Genomic DNA, 18,809 nt, shown 5'->3' on the forward strand with positions numbered 1-18,809 from the left:
TCCCTGGCTTCTCCAAGATAGGGCTGAGAGAGATTCCTGCCTGCAACCTTGGAGAAGCCACTGCCAGTCTGCGTGGACAATACTGAGCTAGATGGATCTATGGTCTGACTCAGTATATGGCAGCTTCCTATGTTTCTAGAACATGTGAAGGAATGAGGTTATTTACTTCTTGTAAATAAGCCCTGGTAAATGAATTGTATTATATTATATTCCCCAAACTTCATTACTGTAAATAGGATTTTGTGGTTGCAAATCCCTGTGCATGGAGAAGGCTGGCAGGGTCAAAAGTTCATTCTTGTTTCACTTTTGGTTTAGCATTTTGACAGTTGATTTTTTGAGGGGGGAAGAGATTTTAAGAAATGGAGGGGATTTTTGTTGGATGGCTTAAAAAACTGTTGGGGCAGAGAAACTGTATATATTGGGAATGTTTTGAGAGGGAAGGAGTTAAGTGAACAGAGTCCTGAGAGACAGAGGCCTGGAAGATGGAGAAGTCAAGTCTGCTGGAGAGAGTCGTTGCTGAAGGTTGAAGAAGACAGAGAGCCCTGGAAGTCAGTCCGCTGGAGGCAGAAACCCAGGTGGGTTTTTGTGCCAGACTATTTTGTGCCCTAGGCAAAGCTAAGTACTTGCACACACACCCCAAATAAATTTCAACTTCGATTTTCAAAAACCGATGTTTTGTAGAAAAAATGAAAAGCACAAAACTTGAAACTGCTAAATTTATTTTAAATTGCAAGAATAGGTAATACATGAATTTTTTATTAGCTTTCTCAAATATAAAAGAAAATATTTTGGCACACAAATCATTTTGATTGATTTGATACACTCTGCGCCCCTTTGAGGTCTGCACCCTAGGCGGCTGCTTAGTTGTAGCACCGGCCTGGAGAAACCCAGATGAAATCACTAAGAAGAAAAAGAAGAGCCAGGCTGGATTGAGCCCCAGACCTGTGCTGTAATCAGAACCACCCAGAAAAGCAGAAGCTGACAAGAAGACTCTGAGTAGGCACCAGTATAGAGTCTGATAGTAGATGTGTTTTTCCAGTTTTTATTCTCCCTGACCTGCTCTGTTAATAACTGTTTTGAATTTGTATAGATTTTTTGCTGCAAGAGTAATGTTTTAATTGAACCAATTTTCCTATAAGTAAATTTTTTGTTTAAAAAAAATGTAGAAGCTTGTTGATTGTGTCCACCCCATGCCTATAAGCCTTTCCACACTACTGAGTGAGTGTTTTTGAAGGGCTGAGTGAGCGTGTGAGTGAGTGTGTGTTTTTGAAGGGCTGTTGTAGTGGACCCAGCTTTACCCAAAGTCCACTTGGTTGCAGAGGTAAAAGGTTTAGGAGGAATAGAGGACTGTTACTCCACAGTACATGTTCAGAATATGGGATAGTGTATCTGCTCACTGATTCCCTTCTTGGTAGTGCCAATAGCATGACTTAACTAGATGGTCTTCTGGAAGGTAGTCAAGTTAAAATATTTTAGCAGTATCAGATGGTCTCTAACACATTGAGGGCTGCCCTGCCTCCATTCTTAGATGCACAGCAGGGGTGCCTGGGGCAAGACCCAGAATTTTCCACAGGAAATTTTTCTGGATTATTTTTAAATATCTCATTCACTTTCACATTCCACCCCCAAATCTCTGCCCCATACAAAAGCTGTGGAATTACTTATTTTTAAGTGCAGAAGCTATTAATTGACACCACATCCTGGAGAAAATTTTTAAAGTGACCCCACTGTGCATTATGTAGTGATGAGGGCTGCACAAGATAAAGATCTCTGAAAGGAGACACCCAAATATTTAAATCAGGGGGATTACAATATTTGCTGACTAATTGTCCATCTGTGTTTCAAGAGTCTGCAGGAAGCCTGCATAAAGGAAAGATGTGGGAGAAGTGCATTTCACATGAATTAACCTTAAGAAATACACATATTCTGTACTTTTAAGGGGGAGGTAATGGTAGGGGTATGCAATTTGGATTTTTGGTGTTTCGATTCGAATCCGAATCGAAACACCCCCAATTCGTTTTGGATCCGAATCTGGCCCTTCTGAATCACCCCCATTCGATTCAGATCCAAATTAATCTGAATCTGAATTGATTTGGATTAAAAAAAAGGGCCCTGGGGCCAAAAGAGTCGGGTGAGGTGGTAGTGCCTAATGGGTGGAAGGTACCACCCAAATTGCAGAGGGATTGGCCAAAGGGCTGATTTTTGGTGAATTTTTGAAGTTTTAGTGTCTTTGGGGCAGATTGGGGGCATAACATGGGATCTGGGCCAAAAGGGTGGGGTGGGGTGGTAGTGCCTAATGGGTGGAGGCTACCACCCCAATTTCAGAGTGATTGGGCAAAGGGCTGATTTTTGGTGAATTGTTGAAGTTTATGCATCTTTAAGGTTTTCCCCCATTAGGTATAATGGAGGGTGTGTCGCTTCAGGTCAGGGGGAAAGGGGTGGCCTAGAGCAGTGTGGGGTTGGTGGTAGTGCAAGGTAGGGGCAAGGAAGCTACCTGAATTTTTTCAAAGGATTTGGGCAGAGGGCTGATTTTTGCTGAATTGTTGAAGTTTACGCGTCTTTAAGGTTTTTCCTCATAAGGTATAATGGAGCTTTTAGCAGCCCCATAAGTGCACTTGAGGGGTGCTGGGGTGGACCAGAGCGACTGGTGGTGTAGTGCACATAGGGTGCCAACCACCCCCATGGGTTTCTAACCCATGGGGTACAGGGTTCTGTTGTTTCTGAGGTGTTCTGAGTGTAGATTCTATGATAGCAAATGAGAGTGGATTCATGGTGTCTCATTGAAAATCTCATTTGCTATCACAGAATCCACACTCAGAACACCTCAGAAACAACAGAACCCTGTATGCCATGGGTGAGCAACCCATGGGGGTGGTTGGCACCCTATGTGCAATACACCACCACTCGCTCTGGGCCACCCCAGCACCCCCCAAGTGCAGTTATGGGGCTGCTGAAACCTCCATTACACCTTATGAGGAAAAACCTTAAAGACACATAAATTTCAACAATTCACCAAAAATCAGCCCTTTGCCCAATCCCTCTGCAATTGGGGTGGTAGACTCCACCCATTAGGAGCTACTACCCCACCCCACTCTTCTGCCCCCGATCCCACGTTATGCCCCAAATATGCCACAAAGACACTAAAACTTCAAATATTCACAGAAAATCAGCCCTCTGCCCTATCCCTCTGCAATGAGTACCCAGAATGTTGGGGGCAATATGCTAAATCATTGTAAACCGCTTAGAGAGCTCGGGCTATAAAAGCGGTATATAAGTGTAAGTGCTATTGCTATTGCTATTGCTATTGGGGTGGTAGCCTCCACCCATTAGGCACTACCACCCCACCCCACTATTTTGCCCCGGGACCCGAAATTCGAGTAGACTACACATCAGACCTTTTTGCATTGAAGTCAATGGGAGGCAAAAAGGCGGGAAATTCAAATAGACGTCATTGCTCAAAATGGAGGAGGAAGAAGGAGGCATTTATTGGCCACAAAATGGAGGGCCGAAACAACAGATATTTCGGAGCCGAAACGGGGGTGATTCGTTTCGGCTCCGAAAAATTTCAGAGGGCTAGAAGGGTGATTCGGTTCGGATCTGAATCACCTGAAATTGGCTGTTTCGGGTACAGATCGTTCTGTACCTGAAACGTTTCGCACAACCCTATTTAATGGTTGATTCTTAGGCAGAGTATTCCAGCAGGTTAAAGGCCAATCCCCCCACCCCACCTCACCTCGGGTTGTGACCACACCAAATATAGGTAAGGTATAGTAAAGTGTGCCGTCAAATCGATTTCGACTCCTGGCGCCCACAGAGCCCTGTGGTTTTCAGGAAGGGTTTGCTATTGCCTCCTCCCATGCAGTATGTGGTGATGTCTTTCAGCATCTTCCTATATCACTGCTGCCCAATATACTACCAGCGGGGATTCGAACTGGCAACCTTCTGCTTGTTAGTTAAGCATTTCCCCGCTGCACCACTTAAGGTGCTACTAAAAAGGTAAAGTGTGCCATCAAGTCGATTTCGACTCCTGTTGCCCACAGAGCCCTGTGGTTTTTTCTTTGGTAGAATACAGGAGGGGGTTGTCATTGCCATCTCCTGTGCAGTTTAAGATGCTGCCTTTCAGCATCTTCTTATATTGCTGCTGCTCGATATAGGTGTTTCATACCAGCGGGGATTCGAACCGGCAACCTTCTGCTTGTTAGTCAAGCATTTCCCTGCTGCGCTAGCAATGTAAAAATAAGACAAAATACTGAGAGAGGTTATCTGCATGTGGGTAAGCTGTTATCTGCATGTGGGCAACCTTGCTCTTTACTGCGGATTAGTAGGGAAGAAGGAGCTCAAAGGAAAAAAAGCTATTGTCATGAAAGAGGCATACTAAAATGACTGTCCCTGGGCATTTGATCAACAGCAACCATTTGACTGTTCATTAAGCATGGGGAAGGAAGCAGCAGAAAAGGGAGTGAAAGTCAAAGAGAAGCAGAAAAGCAATATATTAAAAGTGGGCCCTATCTTAACATAGGTATGGTAATAACTAGCAAAATTTTTGTTGTTCTAACATGTAAGATTTTGAATACTAGAATTGGTTTCATGTGTATTGGAATTATGGAGGGAAAGGGAAAACTAGTACTTCCATTCCTACATTTTCAACTATATAAACAAATGTGAACCTACAGATATGGAAATTAATGTAGGGATTTGAGCTCCCTGTAGAAGCACTGAAAGCCCCAAGCATCTGTTAGCTCCCCAGTTCAATTAAGAACAAAAATCCAAGCCATGCATGACAAGGAAGCCCCCATCTGTGACTTGGTTCATGATTTAAATGACTCTGTATGTTGTACGAATACAATATAGCTGCATGATAAGTACTTTTAGAAAGACACAGTTTTCAAGTGGGAAGTATGATTAAGGCAGATTTAATGTGAACCCTGAAAAATATGTGGAGCTAGCCATAGAAGGAATTATGGCTAAGTAGTTCCTTTATTCTCACCTAGAGCTGATGACAGCTGAGGAGTTTTCTCCCTCCCCTAGCAACTGTCTGAGCCTCCTTGAGGCCTACCTTTCCTGCTGACAACTGTTGGCACAAACACTGGCTGCTGCCAATGTTATAATCTATTTAAACAGAAGTCTAGCAATGTTTATTAAATATTAGGTATCTCTTACCATTATATAAAATGGTCATTGCACTTTCTATTCTTTGAGTTCCCCAGCACTGCTTCCCTTCATACAATCATTCTTGAAATGCTTTGGTTCCTACTCTTACTGCACAAACTATGCATGGCCAGCTATTTCATTTATCTGTTTACAGCCACCCTGCTGCAGTACCAAGTGCAATGTCCAGAAGTTCTGAGTCACATTATTTAATATTGGTTGCACTTTAATAGATACAGATTCTTTGGTGCCCTGAGATACCTGTTTTGAAGGGAAATTGTGCTCATAAATTCACACAAGCCCACAGTAAAAATAAGCCATTCAGGGAATGGATGTGGAAAGGCTTTCCACAGAAATCTGAGTATGGACTAAAAGAAGATGAATAATAGACGACACTAGCTGACATCCTGAATAACGCTGTGGAGGCAAAGCGCCTCCACGGTTTTGAATCATCCAGAGTCCCACCGGATGTGCAAGGAAGAAGCAATTTCCACCATTCTCTTCTTCACTGTTAAGTGCTCTTTAACACCTCTAAATGTGTCACTGGGGATAACTCAGCCCTCAGGGACATATTTAGGAGTGTTAAGGTGTGCCAAGGGAAGATCAGCAAAAATTGCCTGAGAAGGACTCTGGGTGACTAAATGCTGTGGAGGTGCTGTGCACATAGCACCTCTGCAGTATTAGTCAGTAGTGATGTGCACAGACCGGTCCAGAGGCCATTCTACAGGCCTCCGGACTGGTCCGAACATGGGGCGGTTCGTGGTTCGACGCCATGGGGTGGGTGTGTTCCTTTAAGGGTGGGGGGAGGGTTACTTATACTTATACTTATCAGCGTGCATTTTTAGGAAGCATTTGGGGCGGCAAGATACCTCCCTGCTGCCCCTTCCTCCTCTCAGAAGCAAAAGGCTTCAGAAAGCCTTTTGAGCATGCACGTCACATCTCCGCAATGTGCACACGCGTGCGCCATGTCTCCGCGTGACATGCGTGTGCGACGTGCATATGCACAAAAAGCTTTCTGAAGCCTTTTGCTGCTGAGAGGGCAAAGGGGCAGCAGGGAGGTATCCTGCCGCCCCAAATGCTTCCTAAAAAATGCATGCTGGTGGGAGGAAAGTGGCAGGAGGGGTATGTACACCCTCCCCCCTCCCTTAAAGGAACCCCCACCCCAGTGCCGGACTGCAGCTCCGCGGTTCTGTGCACATTCTTATTAGTCAGGATATCAACCACTAAGTTTAAAAGGTGAAACCAAAAGGAACCAAAAGATTAGGTTTAACCTAATTCCTCTTGATATTTAACAATATGGATCGTTAGCTCTTAAAAATAAGCACAAATTACAAGAACTAAAGCAACAAGACCAGCCAACTTCAACAAGAAGGGCACCAGGTTGTTACCAGCTGAGTCGTCAGTGGACCTGGTTCTCAAAGGTTTCAGAACCCGGTCATGCTGTGTAAGTATAGCTTTCCTGGCCCCATCCCATTTGTTTGGTCCTTGAAGGCGGTACTGGTATGGCGTGCATGGCCCAAAGAAAACTTCCCAGGCCAGCTTTGGATCTGTGAGGAACAGAGGCCCTATGTTGGGCTTTACACCGATCAAAGAGGCCAATTCGTCCATGTATTCAATGTAGTCCACTTGGATAGTGTGGCGTTGACTCTGCACATACCTGAAAGAAAGTAGAGGCATAAGTTTTGTTTGCTGCTGGAGAGAAAACCACAGCATATTCTGAAGAAAATTGGAGGGGGTATTGATATTTTCTCCCCAATGCTGTTAATCTGATCATAGCTCAACTTCAGAGAAAAAGAGGGATTACAATTCCATGGGTAAATTTAACTCCCACAGGGAGTGCTTGGGCCCAGTGCAGAGATGGCCTTAAACATTTCCTTACTCCAAACTCAGCTTTCATCCCAATTTTCAAGATAGGGCCCACTTTTAATATTTTACATTTCTGTTTCTCTTTCTTTTGCTCTGAATTCTGCCACTTCCTTCTCCATATTGTGCTAGCTAGATGTTTTGCATTAGCTTCTGATATGCAAGTGCACAGAACAACAATTATGGAAGGCTCCCCTCACTTGTCTCATGACAGAGCTTTTCCTTCTTTACATTCCCACTTCCCTAGTGGTCAGTGGTAAAGTAATGTTAAAAACAGGGGGCAGGAGGAGAGAATAAAATGTTAGTATTGCTCCTAGTGCCACTGCCACCTTAGGTCACGTTATGACCATGCGTGGGGAGTTGAATTTCAGAAATGAAGTTGAATTATCCAGTCAGATCCACTGTGGAGGGAGATAAGTGAGCAAAGCCCTGGGGTGAGCAGCTCCAGGCAGGCTCCAGGGGATAAAAGTCAGGTATGGTGGGTGGCAGTGGCGGTGGCAGCTTCCCTTCCACAGGCCTATATGTGTCAGTGGTGGCCATAGGGCACAAGCTTTTTGGTGGTTTAATTGTATGTGTTTTGAATAAGGTTCAAATTAATGGAACGGCAACATAAGAAAATGCTTCCTCAGCAGAACCCACACAGTCTTTCCTGCTTTTCTTCTGAGGTCTTCCTTGGGATTGGCTGCAAGTTGTCCTGAGGTTCATTAAAGTTCTCTCCATTCCCAATGGCTGAGACTTGTAAGTAGCAGGCCTGTGCAAAGCTTTAGTGATTGAATCGGAGCCAAAACTAAAAAAAGGTCAGTTCAGCCTGGTTTGACTGGTTTCAATTTGGCTGCTTTAAGTTTTGGCCGCTCCCCCTGCCTCACTATACCCCCAAACCCTGCCACAGGCAAGAGACAGGCTGGTTTTACTTTTGTTTTCCTTGCAACATAGTTGCACAGCTTGGACAAGGGAACTTGTACAGGGAGCAGTGGTTGCATACCTTGACTCTGAAAAAGACACACCAGGGATTTTTTACACACAGCAGACTTTACCATGAGTTTACAGGGAGGCTTTACTGCTAGGGCTGCCATATTCCGGCTTTCCAAAACTGGGTGCCTAATTTGCATATTATGTAAATTGGCTTGAAAATAATTTTTGAGCAGAATAGTGACTGAATGTTTTGCTCCATAACTCTGCTTCTAGAGCTTAGCTCCCCCACCCTTTTAAAAAAAGAAATCTGAAATCTGGGTGGGTTAAGCTATCTGGGTGAAATACTTAAAATCCGTGTGAAACCCAAAATTCCGGTGGGCATGGTAATTCTATTTACTGCGAACTTGAAGTTGTGCCCCCAAAACTGACACAAATAGTGGATATTTTTACCCCGGATATAAATTGGGCTACACTCTTAATGCGCAGTGAAAAACCCAAATCGTGTGTGAACTGCTCCCCGATAACCTGCAGGGACTTCGGGGTAAATATGGCCAATATGTGAATGCATCCTTCCATTCTGGAAGAGATGTGAGTCAAAGGGCTGTGTGAAAAACTTCCTGGAGGGTTTCCACACAGGGCTGTTACTGCAAATCTACTCCAGAAGAGAGAGTGTGCGTTCACACACCAGCTAAAGTTACCCCGAAGTCCATTCAAGATCTTTGGAAGCTCCCCACACAAATTGGGCTTTGTTTTCCTAATTCTAGCTTATCCTGATGTATTTCCCAGTTTTTAAAATCCTGGTTTTAAGTGAGTTTTTCTGAATACCCTCAGCAAATGCCAGGGAGAAGCACTGACTAGAGTCTTTACATAATCATTAACATGATAAGAAGAAAGCACTCTTTACAAATGCAAAGAGAACTGTCTTGCCTAGATGTGAAGAGTGGAAAACCCAGTTTTCAGGAAGCAAACTCTTTGAATGTTTTAGTTACAAAACCTCTGTGTATTCTCAAGTTTACCCCTATAGACATATTCCCATTTCGGCTGATCAATGGGAGAACCATTTTGCGGCATTGTATAGTGAACCAATACCTTCCCTGCCATTGGATATCTCTTTGACTTTTTTGTCACATTGGCCCTCGGTTACAACTCATGAAGTTAAATGTCTAATTACACAGCTAAAGAGAGGGAAATCACCGGGTAATGATTTCATTTCCCCAGATTTTTTGTTATCTAATATAGATTGGTGGGCCCCAATTTTGGCAGCCTTGTTTACATACATTGACCGTATGGCCCATATTCCTAAAGATTGGGAGCTTGCGGTTGTTGTCCCGATCCACAAAAAAGGAGTATGGGACGACCCTATGAACTATAGACCAATAAGTCTGCTTAGCGTAATTAGTAAACTCTACGCAAAACATCTGTGTGTTAAACTTTGTGAATGGATGGACCAGGAGGGCATTTTAGAACAGGAACAAGCAGGGTTCAGACCAGGTAGGTCAGTGTTGGACCACTGCATTGTGTTGCAACATTTAATCGAAAAATATGTGCATATAAAGGAAAACCCCACTTTATGCTGCTTTCATTGATTTTCAGATGGCATTTGACTCTATTTCAAGAGGCATTCTTTGGGCAAAACTGTTTCAAACATCAATTGACAGGAGGCTATTGTTATTAATTCATAGACTTCATGAAAACTCAACTCTCTCTTGATTACATGGGTCATCTCTCAAAGAAAATACCCACCAAAAAGGGAGTCAGACAGGGCGGCATATTAGCCCCTTTTTAATTTAATTTCTATGTGAATGGCTTAATCCAGCGGCTACAAGGTATGGATACACATGCCCCCCAACTGGCTGATAAATATCTATCTATTCTTATGTACGCCGATGATGCGGTGATCCTGTCGGAAACCAGAATAGGTTTAAAGAAAGCTCTGGGAGTGCTGGCCGATTACAGTAAAGAAGCGCAGCTAGTAATAAATTACACCAAAACAAAGATTCTCCATTTTAGTACAAAAAATCGTAGCTTCAACTGGTCAATCGATGGCCGTAGAATAGACCAGATAAAGCAGTTTAAATACCTAGGGGTAGTTTTTCAGTTCAATGGCCATAAAACTGCCCATATCAGATCTGTTGTAGATAAGGCCAAACGCAGTATTACAGCTATACTGAGATTTTTTTGGTTTCAGGGGTGACATTACATTCCAGCTGCCATTAAACTTTACACGGCCAAAGTAGTCCCTCAACTTCTTTATGGGACACAATTGGGGTCATATTCTAACTTTAATGAACTTGAAAAAATCCAAACAGGTTTTTTGAGAACGCTATTTGGCATACCTAATTGTGTGCCCAATGTGGCAGTCCGCCGGGAGGTGGGCCTACTCAAATTGGAATCCAGGGCATGGCTAATAAGAATATTTTACTGGATTAAACTCCATCTTTATCCAATGGGATTAATTCCTAAATTCTTATCAGTTGAGCCACAATCATCCTGGAGTAGGAAGGTAACAGACAAACTTAGTCAGAGTGGACTATCTCTTGCCCTACTGCTGGAGGCTGGCGAAAACACAGCCCATAGACTAGTGAGACAGAGATTGATAGACATAGATTTGCAAACTGAGAAGGCCAGCTTACCGCTTTTCTACAAATCAATCTATGCTAAGGCGGATCTTACTCCAGCAGCATACTTATTTACGATCACCTTAAGAAAATTTAGATGGGCCTTCTCTAGGGCTAGGTTTCACGTTTTCCCATCGGCTTTACTGTACGGGAAATACGCAAAATTACCCTATGAAGAAAGGACATGTCCTTGCGATCAGGCGGTTGAAACTATGGCCCACATTTTATTGAAATGGCCTATATATCAGGACATAAGACATCAACTAATTGGTCCATTATTAAAAGATCTGAATGGAAAAGATGACAACCTGGTGGTAACGTACTTATTAGAAGACAAGGATATATCAACTTCTGCCACAGTAGCCAAGTTTTGTTATGTGGCCTCAAGATTATGGCCCTCAAAGGAATAGAGTCTCTGAGGCTTCTGGGAAGCTACAATATGCACATGTATTCCATTTTAAGTGATTAACTGGTTTTTATTTAATGTTTTAAATTTGCTGAAAGTATGTTTTGTTTTCTCTTTTTGTAAATGTAAATGTGTTGTAGCATTTGGTCAAAGACCGTAAATAAATACTAAACTAAACTCAAGTTGACTTTTTTGAACAACATTAGTCTGCTTGCTTAAGATTTTCACTGGTTTAAAAAGAGGCTTTACCAACAAACTGATGTAAAGCACACCATGCATGTGTTGGCAAAAAGAGAAGAAATCTGTTAGTGTATACAAATGCTCTCAGTCTAGGACATGAGGCATTGAAGGCAAAACTGTGTTTCTCCCTATGGAGCTCCCAAACACACACACACTCTCTCAGTCCTTCCCTCGGCTAGAAGGAAAACACAGAGGAATGCAATGTGAACCTGCACAAAAAGAAAACCCGAGAGCAGAAGAGAAGAGCTGCTTCCCTCATACCACGAGTGTAATTCGAAGTGGATCCGCTCAACATTTACCCCAAGAGCTGGAACCTATGAGTAGGAAAGCTTCTGGAAGACTTTCTTCTTTCCCTGTAGTCCTAGGAAAGGTGCAGGGTATCTTGGGGATTATAGTTCCTTTTGTATTTCAGAGTCATTACCAGCAGCCTCTGAAAAGACTATAATTCCCAAGATACCCTGTACTTTTATCAAGACCATAGGGAAAGAAGAACGGGGGGAGTTTTTTAGAAGCAGGGTTGATTAAAATCAATGGTTAAAAATAAAAATCAAAAAATTGAATTTTTTAATTTAAATTTTATTTTATGAATATAATAATAATAATAATAATAATAATAATAATAATAATAATAATTAAAAAAAATTAATAAAAAATAATAGAACCTAAGTCAAAGATATCATCAGGAATGTTAATCATAACTTTTAATTATATTCTATGAACAGCAGTATATGAGGATGAGAGATAACAGACCTGATCAATCCTATTCTGCAGGTGGTCAAGCCCTTGGCCCTCTCTCTAAAAGTGCAAAGCCATTAAGCCCATTCACACATTATGTTCAACTCTCATACAATGAGTGTACAGTGAACGCTGGTACAGTCATTCACATGTTATGCTGAACACAGGTACAAAAGTACACTTCCTATCTGTGCCATGCATTTGAAGGGCCAGTACTATATAGAGGTTCTTTTTTAAAATGAACACAGGTACAGGTATTTACATAAACATGTGTAGAAGTGTACAGACAACTGTACAACTGAACTGGGCTAAAGGCGGACAATGAATGAATAGAGGATTTGGGGTGGGGGGATGGAGTAGATCTGAGTAAGAAGGAAGATTCTGGATATAAATGCAAGGGATAGGGGAAGGGAATAGAAAGTGAAACCAGAAGTGAACAGAACATATTCATGCAGTTCTGAGGAAACTTTTTCTGAGTGTATCTCTGTAGCAGAGAAACACCTATCATGGCAGCAGGCCGTAAGAGAGACTCTATTTGGGAATATTTTAATGAAGTTCCTGTACCTGTGGATAAGACAGGCATGCATGCAAAATACAAACAGTGCAACAAAGAAATGCAAGGCCTGGTTGCCTGAATGAAACGGGATTATGAGATGTGTGCCCCTATCAGAACAGTGGTACATATGCTGGTAACCTCTAGGCTGGACTACTGCAATGCGCTCTATGTGGGGCTGCCTTTGTACATAGTCCGGAAACTGCAGTTGGTCCAGAATGTGGCAGCCAGGTTGGTCTCTGGGACATCTAGAAGAGACCATATTACTCCTGTGTTGAAAGAACTACACTGGCTGCTGATAGGTTTCTGGGCAAAATACAAGGTGCTGGTTTTTATTTATAAAGTCCTAAACAGCTTAGGTCCTGGGTATTTAAGAGAATGTCTTCTTCACCATGAGTCCCATCGCCTGTTCAGATCATCTGGAGAGATTTGTATGCAGTTGCCACCAGCTCGCCTGGCGGCAACCCGGGCACAAGCCTTCTCTGTTGCTACCCCTGGGCTTTTGAATGTGCACTCTGTTAAAATAAGAGCCTCCTCATCTCTGGCAACTTTTAAAAAGGCACTGAAGACATATTTATTCACCCAGGCTTTTAATTAGATTTATATTTTTAATACTTTTAATGTTGGGTTTTAATGGATTTTAATGTTTAAATGATTTTAATTGTAAACTGCCCAAAGACGCAAGTTTTAGGCTGTATAGAAATATGTTAAATACACACATACAAGCTGGGCCGGGCGCAGAGCATCTGTGCTTCTAGTTACCCTCCCTGCCACCACTGTTTTCTTTCCCTTCCCACCCGCCACCACCATTTTCTTCCTTGCCCACCCGCTGCCGCCATTTTCTTCCCTCGTCCACCGCTGTCGTCCCCCACCCCCCGCCACCTTCCTCTTGCCCTGCCGGCAACTCGCTCACAAACTCTCACGAGAGCTGCCACACATGGGATTAGCGACAGATACGCCTTAGAGAAATATATAGAGAGATTATAGTGTGCACCTACGTCCTAAAAATGGAACCCACATCTACTTTGAATGTACTTTTACTAGAAAATGATGATTAAATAGAATCTTCCTGACTAGTGATTTAAATCATTAAAATTAAGTCCTTTTGTGAAGCAACTGAAACCATGATTTAAATCAATTTGATTTAAATCAAATCAGTCCAGTCTAGAAGTATCTTTTTCAAAGTAAAGTCACACAGGGACTGCTCCGTCACTGCACTGGGAGTCAAATAAAAGTAAAGTCAGCCTGTCTTCTTTTCATGCTCAGTAAGTAGTACAGGGCAGAGTAGTAAGGTGTGGGGGATAGGTGAAGCCTTAGCCACAGATCAAAGCAACAACTTCAAACCAGGCTGAAGCAAAGCAGAGATCTTCAAAATGCCAAGCTAGCCTTGAATCAAATCAATGCTGCTTCACATGGCTTTAGTAAGTAATTGGAGTTATAACCATTCACAGTCCTATTTCCACCCTATTTTGCCAAGAGAGCAAACTTCTTTGTATCAACTTGAAGTACAGTGAAGCAAGTAATAGGTCTACCTGCATTACTAGTTCAGCTAGTTGCAGAGCAACTTTCTTTTTTCTTCTCCCCGCTGCGGAGTAAACACATTTTCTGTGGCTGTAGTTCAAAACCTTTTAACTGATTTTAAAAAGAGTTTACACAGCTGCTATGTGAAAATTAGTTTTTTGCTCCTGTATCCCAAGTGCTCTGTTCTTATTCATTCATTCATTCGTTCGTTCGTTTGATTATGAATAGCTAACACTTTTAATTCTTTTATCATGAAAAGCCAGTTATTTTCCATTTTCATCCTGGCAGTTTATCCACATTATCATTTAATAATAACCATTCTGGGAAGAAAGAGTAGTTCTAGAATAGTGGCATCCAATTTGACAATTCAGATTAGGTTAATGGGCAGATTAAAGCATGTACCGTTTAGCCATAGATGCTTTCTTCTTGATAATATCTGAGATCATCTCATTTATTGATGGTAATTTTGCAAGCCCTAGAAAACAGGCAAAGGTGAAGAGGCAACGCTGTGAGGAACAGGAGAAATGAAGACAAGAGGCATTCTTTGAGAAAGTCCTTGTGCTATTATGAGGCCTTGTTTACTAAAACCACAATTATTTCATCCTGGTCAGCTGGAATTCTCTTTAATGGATCTGGGAGCTAGGTTCTCTGCATACATGACTAATCTTTGATTGCCCCGTGGAATAATATTTTTGAGATTTTAGTAGAAAAGGTGAGTCCGAATCAATAACGAGGCTGCTCAGGGATTGATGCTGCCTCTCAAAGGCAGCATTTGATTGGTAACATCGAATGCTACTCCATTTCCATCAACCAGGACTGCTGAGTTACATTAAATGCATTTAGCACCAGAAATAAATAATAGTCACATCCAGCCAATGTCCATTTGTAATCATAGCTCATGAAGTTTGCTCCTATATTAATTCATGAAGTATAGTTCAGCAACATTCAGGAGGCAAATACTTACTAGGGAAGTGCAAACTGATTCAGGTACAAAATGATCTGTACCAGAATCTGGCCAAATTTGGGCGATTTGTAGGCAAAACAAATCACCCCTGTGCAGAATTACCCAGATCAGGTACAAAACATATCACTCCAGATTCGGACCTGAAAAATTCAGAGATTCAGACCGCCATTTTGTGGCCAAAGTGGGTTGGGTGGTAGTGCCCAATGGGTAAAAACTACCACCCAAATTTTAAAGAAATTGGGCAATGGGGTGATTTTTAAATAATTTTTGAAGTTGGCACATCTTTAAGCCTTTTCCCACAGGGAATAATGGGGATTTCAGCAGCCTTGCAGCTCCACATGGGGGGCACAACACCAGGGTGGCCCAGAGCGGGTTGTGGTGGGTGGTAATGTGAGATTCTCTCATTTCCTACCAGAGAACCTACTCTCAGAACATCTCAGACATTAAAAACAACAAAACACAGTGCTGCATGGGCTTGTTGTTTTGGGGGTGGTTGGCTCTCTATGTGCACTACACCAGAACCTGCTCCAGGCCACCCTGGTGCCCCCCAAGTGGAGTTATGGGGCTGCTGGAATTCCCCATTATTCCCTATGGGGGGAAAGCTTAAAGACACACTAACTTCAAAAATCACCCCTTTCACCAATTTATTTGAAATCTAGTTGGTAGCAGGCACCTATTGGGGCACTACCACCTGACCCACTCTTCTGCCCCCGAAACCCCTTTTCTGCATGAATCTGCCACAAAGACATGCCAACTTAATAATAATAACAATAACTTCATCATCATCATTATTATTAATAGTAATATAATAATAACAACAACTTCAAAAATAAAAAAAACAAAGAACACCCCTTTGCCCAATTTATTTGAAATATGGGTAGTAGCTTCCTTGCACCCATTGGGCACTACCACCCAGCACAACCTGCTCTGGGCCACCCTGGTGCTTCCCCTCCCCGGATTTATAACTAGGGCTGATAAAATCCCCAGTATTCCCTATGGGAAAAAGCTTAAAGATGCATGAACTTCAAAAATCTTTTAAAAATTACCCCTTTGCCCAATTTCTTTGAAATATGGGTGGTAGCTTCCTTGCACCCATTGGGCACTACCACCCATCACAACCCACTCTGGGCCACCCTGGTGCCCCTCACATGGAGCTATAAGGCTGCTGAAATCCCTATTATTCCCTATGGGGAAAAGCTTAAAGACGCATGAACTTAAAAAATCTTTTAAAAATCAGCCCATTGCCCAATTTCTTTGAAATTTAGGTGGTAGCTTCCACCCACTGGGCACTACCACCCACCTCATTCCTTTGTCCCTGGAACCCCTTTTTTGCTCCAAATTGATTTGGATTCAGATTCAGAAAAACTGGGTACAAATTTAAAAAAAACGATTCATGCACATCCCTAATACTTACCCTTAAACACATGTGTAGCCCAGCGAATCTGCAGTTCTGCAATGGGCATTATGGCACCTAGTGGTTGGATAAGACCAATGATAGCCAGAGTGGGCTTCTCCAGATGAGGAGGGAAGACAAATTTATATAGGGAGATCTGGTTCTCAGTGACTCTAACATTGTTCCCAAGGAAGGGAAAAGAGAAACTGTATCCTGTGGCAAAGATAACAAAATCTATATCTTCTTCCTTGGATCCGTCTTCAAAGATGGCAGCAGTTTCAGTAAATTCACTGACGTTTGGTTTCATTAACACTTTGCCAGAAATTATTTTGTTTGGGAGCTCATCATTGATGGTTGGATGCTGACTAAAAAACCTGAAAAATGTAAAAAGGAAAAAATAATACAAATGAGCATGAGCATCCTTTCATCAGAAGTACTGCCTAGAAGAAAGATAGTAAGATTACAACTGAGTAACAACTGCATATTTATGGTGTTAAAATCATTATTTGAAAAAACTCTTTGAGTGGAGGTATTAGTATCCTTTCCTTGGATATAAAAATTACTTTAAAAACATTGAGTCTGAAACATTAATAACTAAAATCCCAGTTCCTTCCTTTCCCCTTTTGTCCTAAACTGAGACATGCTTTTGGCTCAACCATCTTTGCTTTCCATAAAGCATCTAAAATATTCATATTGCATGAACTACTACTACTAATCATTGTTATTTGAAACGAAATAGTGGAAGTGGAAAAGTGGAATAGTAGAGTACAAGGCATGTAGCTACAATGGAACAGGCATTGGGACGGGTGGGGGGGGGATCAAATGCCTTGGGCCATGAGTTTCCAGGGGGGGCTGTCAGCCAGTTCTTACACACTTCTTTGCAGCATTCTCTGATGCCACCAGGAGCTTTTTCATACAGGTTGTTTAGTTCGCAGCTTCTCCAGAATGGAGTGTGTGCATTCACATATCGGCCAAATTAGCAGTCCCTGCCAGCTATGGGGGAGCATTTCACACACGATTCGGGTTTTTCATGGCACATTAGAGTGTAGCCTGATTTATATCCGGGGTAAAAAAATCCATTTTTTGCATCGTTGGGGGGGGGGACCTTCAAACTCACAGTAAAGCCTGGCAGTAAACTCATGGTAAAGCCTGCTGTCTGAACTGCTCCTGGCAATTCTGAGGCAGAGTTATCCCTATTCCAGCAATAACAGGCAGGCCTGTTCTCGTTGGCATCTACATCACATCACATATATGTGAAAATGTGTAGTTAGGCCTTAAGAATAATGCCTTATATTTTTATAAAGAGCTCAGGTCACAGCTTGGTAGCTGGCATCTAGGAATTCAGCATTCTGCCCAGACAATTGTGCATTGCTGTGCATTTGCAATACCTGTGTTTAGGCTTCAAACCATAGTGAGAATGGTTGAATCTGGAATTTACTTTGCTCTCCACCCACTGATTCACCATGGATGTTGTGAAGAGATTCTTGAGCAACTGATAAGACCGTGTGGAAAGCAACATATCCGCCGGATAGCCTTCATCACCGACACGATTCAGTACCCACGCCCCCCGACGAGTGCTGAGGAAGACCTGGGCAAAGCAAAGAAAAAGAGAAAATTATTTAAGTGAATAAACCCATAGCTGACATGTTGTGCAGCCTAATGAGGGTGAAGCAAGAGCTCCACCTTTTCAAGGAGCAAGTAAACTGGCTGCCCTGCAGGCTTTTCTCCTGGGATGCAGGCATGGTTTTGGATTCTCTCCCCTCCATGCAAAAGGCTTGTTTGCCCACATAGAAATATGCCCCTGGGGGCTGCCCACATTTCCGTGCCCAGCAACATGCTGCACAGAGCTGCACTGCGGAGTCTTCCATCGACAAAGCTTCTGTTACACAGTTCTAACACTGTGCAGAATGCCAGAATGTCATTCTGAATTTTATTCCTGTCTTCTGAGCTGTTCCTCCCAATTTGTGTCATCTGTAAAATGTGAAGGGAATTTCCTACAGTTCTTCATCTAAGTCACTGATAAAAATGTTAACAAATATCAGGCCTTGCAGTAACCCACTTGAAGCTTCCCTTCAGCTGGATTAGGAGGTTTCTTTGAGTAATCTTGGGACGATCATGCCAAGCAATATAGAGCCAAACCTGCTGTGCTGTGTGGCTGATCTCCACAGCTAGGTCTCCACCCGAGTTCCCGATGCCGATCACAATGACTCTTTTCCCTGTAAACTCATCAGGACTCTTGTAATCACGGCTGTGAATGTAGCGGCCTTTGAATTTCTCTATTCCTGTAAGCAAATAGCCAAATTGTTCAAGATCAGGTTGTGTTGATGTGTTTTATACACCAGGCCTAGCACTCCAGTGAATTATTGTACTTGGAAGTTCAACACTGCAACACAAACTGCGCCACAGTGTGTGGACAACCAATCAGCACAAAGCTTGTCTCCCCCTCACCGCTGCAG

General features: G+C 42.6%; 1 protein-coding gene across 10 annotated transcripts in view; it reads right to left on the reverse strand.

Annotated features, from left to right (window-relative positions):
* Positions 1-6,044: 6,044 nt before the first annotated feature.
* The window catches only part of LOC128323068 (flavin-containing monooxygenase 5-like), an 80,979-nt gene continuing 68,214 nt past the window's right edge, over positions 6,045-18,809 (reverse strand). For 8 of the 10 annotated variants that reach the window (XM_053245644.1, XM_053245640.1, XM_053245638.1 and 5 more), the window contains 5 exons: positions 18,493-18,635; positions 17,742-17,941; positions 16,375-16,727; positions 14,399-14,471; positions 6,045-6,805 (listed from right to left, as the gene is read on the reverse strand). In XM_053245644.1, coding sequence (XP_053101619.1) covers positions 6,460-6,805; positions 14,399-14,471; positions 16,375-16,727; positions 17,742-17,941; positions 18,493-18,635 — 1,115 coding nt within the window. In that variant the 3' untranslated portion in view covers positions 6,045-6,459. Of the gene's footprint in view, positions 6,806-14,398; positions 14,503-16,374; positions 16,728-17,741; positions 17,942-18,492; positions 18,636-18,809 lie in introns of all 10 variants that reach the window. The other 2 variants (XM_053245647.1, XM_053245646.1) reach the window with 2 other exon arrangements.

This window comes from Hemicordylus capensis, chromosome 4, assembly GCF_027244095.1.
Source record: "Hemicordylus capensis ecotype Gifberg chromosome 4, rHemCap1.1.pri, whole genome shotgun sequence".
Classification (NCBI taxonomy): domain Eukaryota; kingdom Metazoa; phylum Chordata; class Lepidosauria; order Squamata; family Cordylidae; genus Hemicordylus; species Hemicordylus capensis.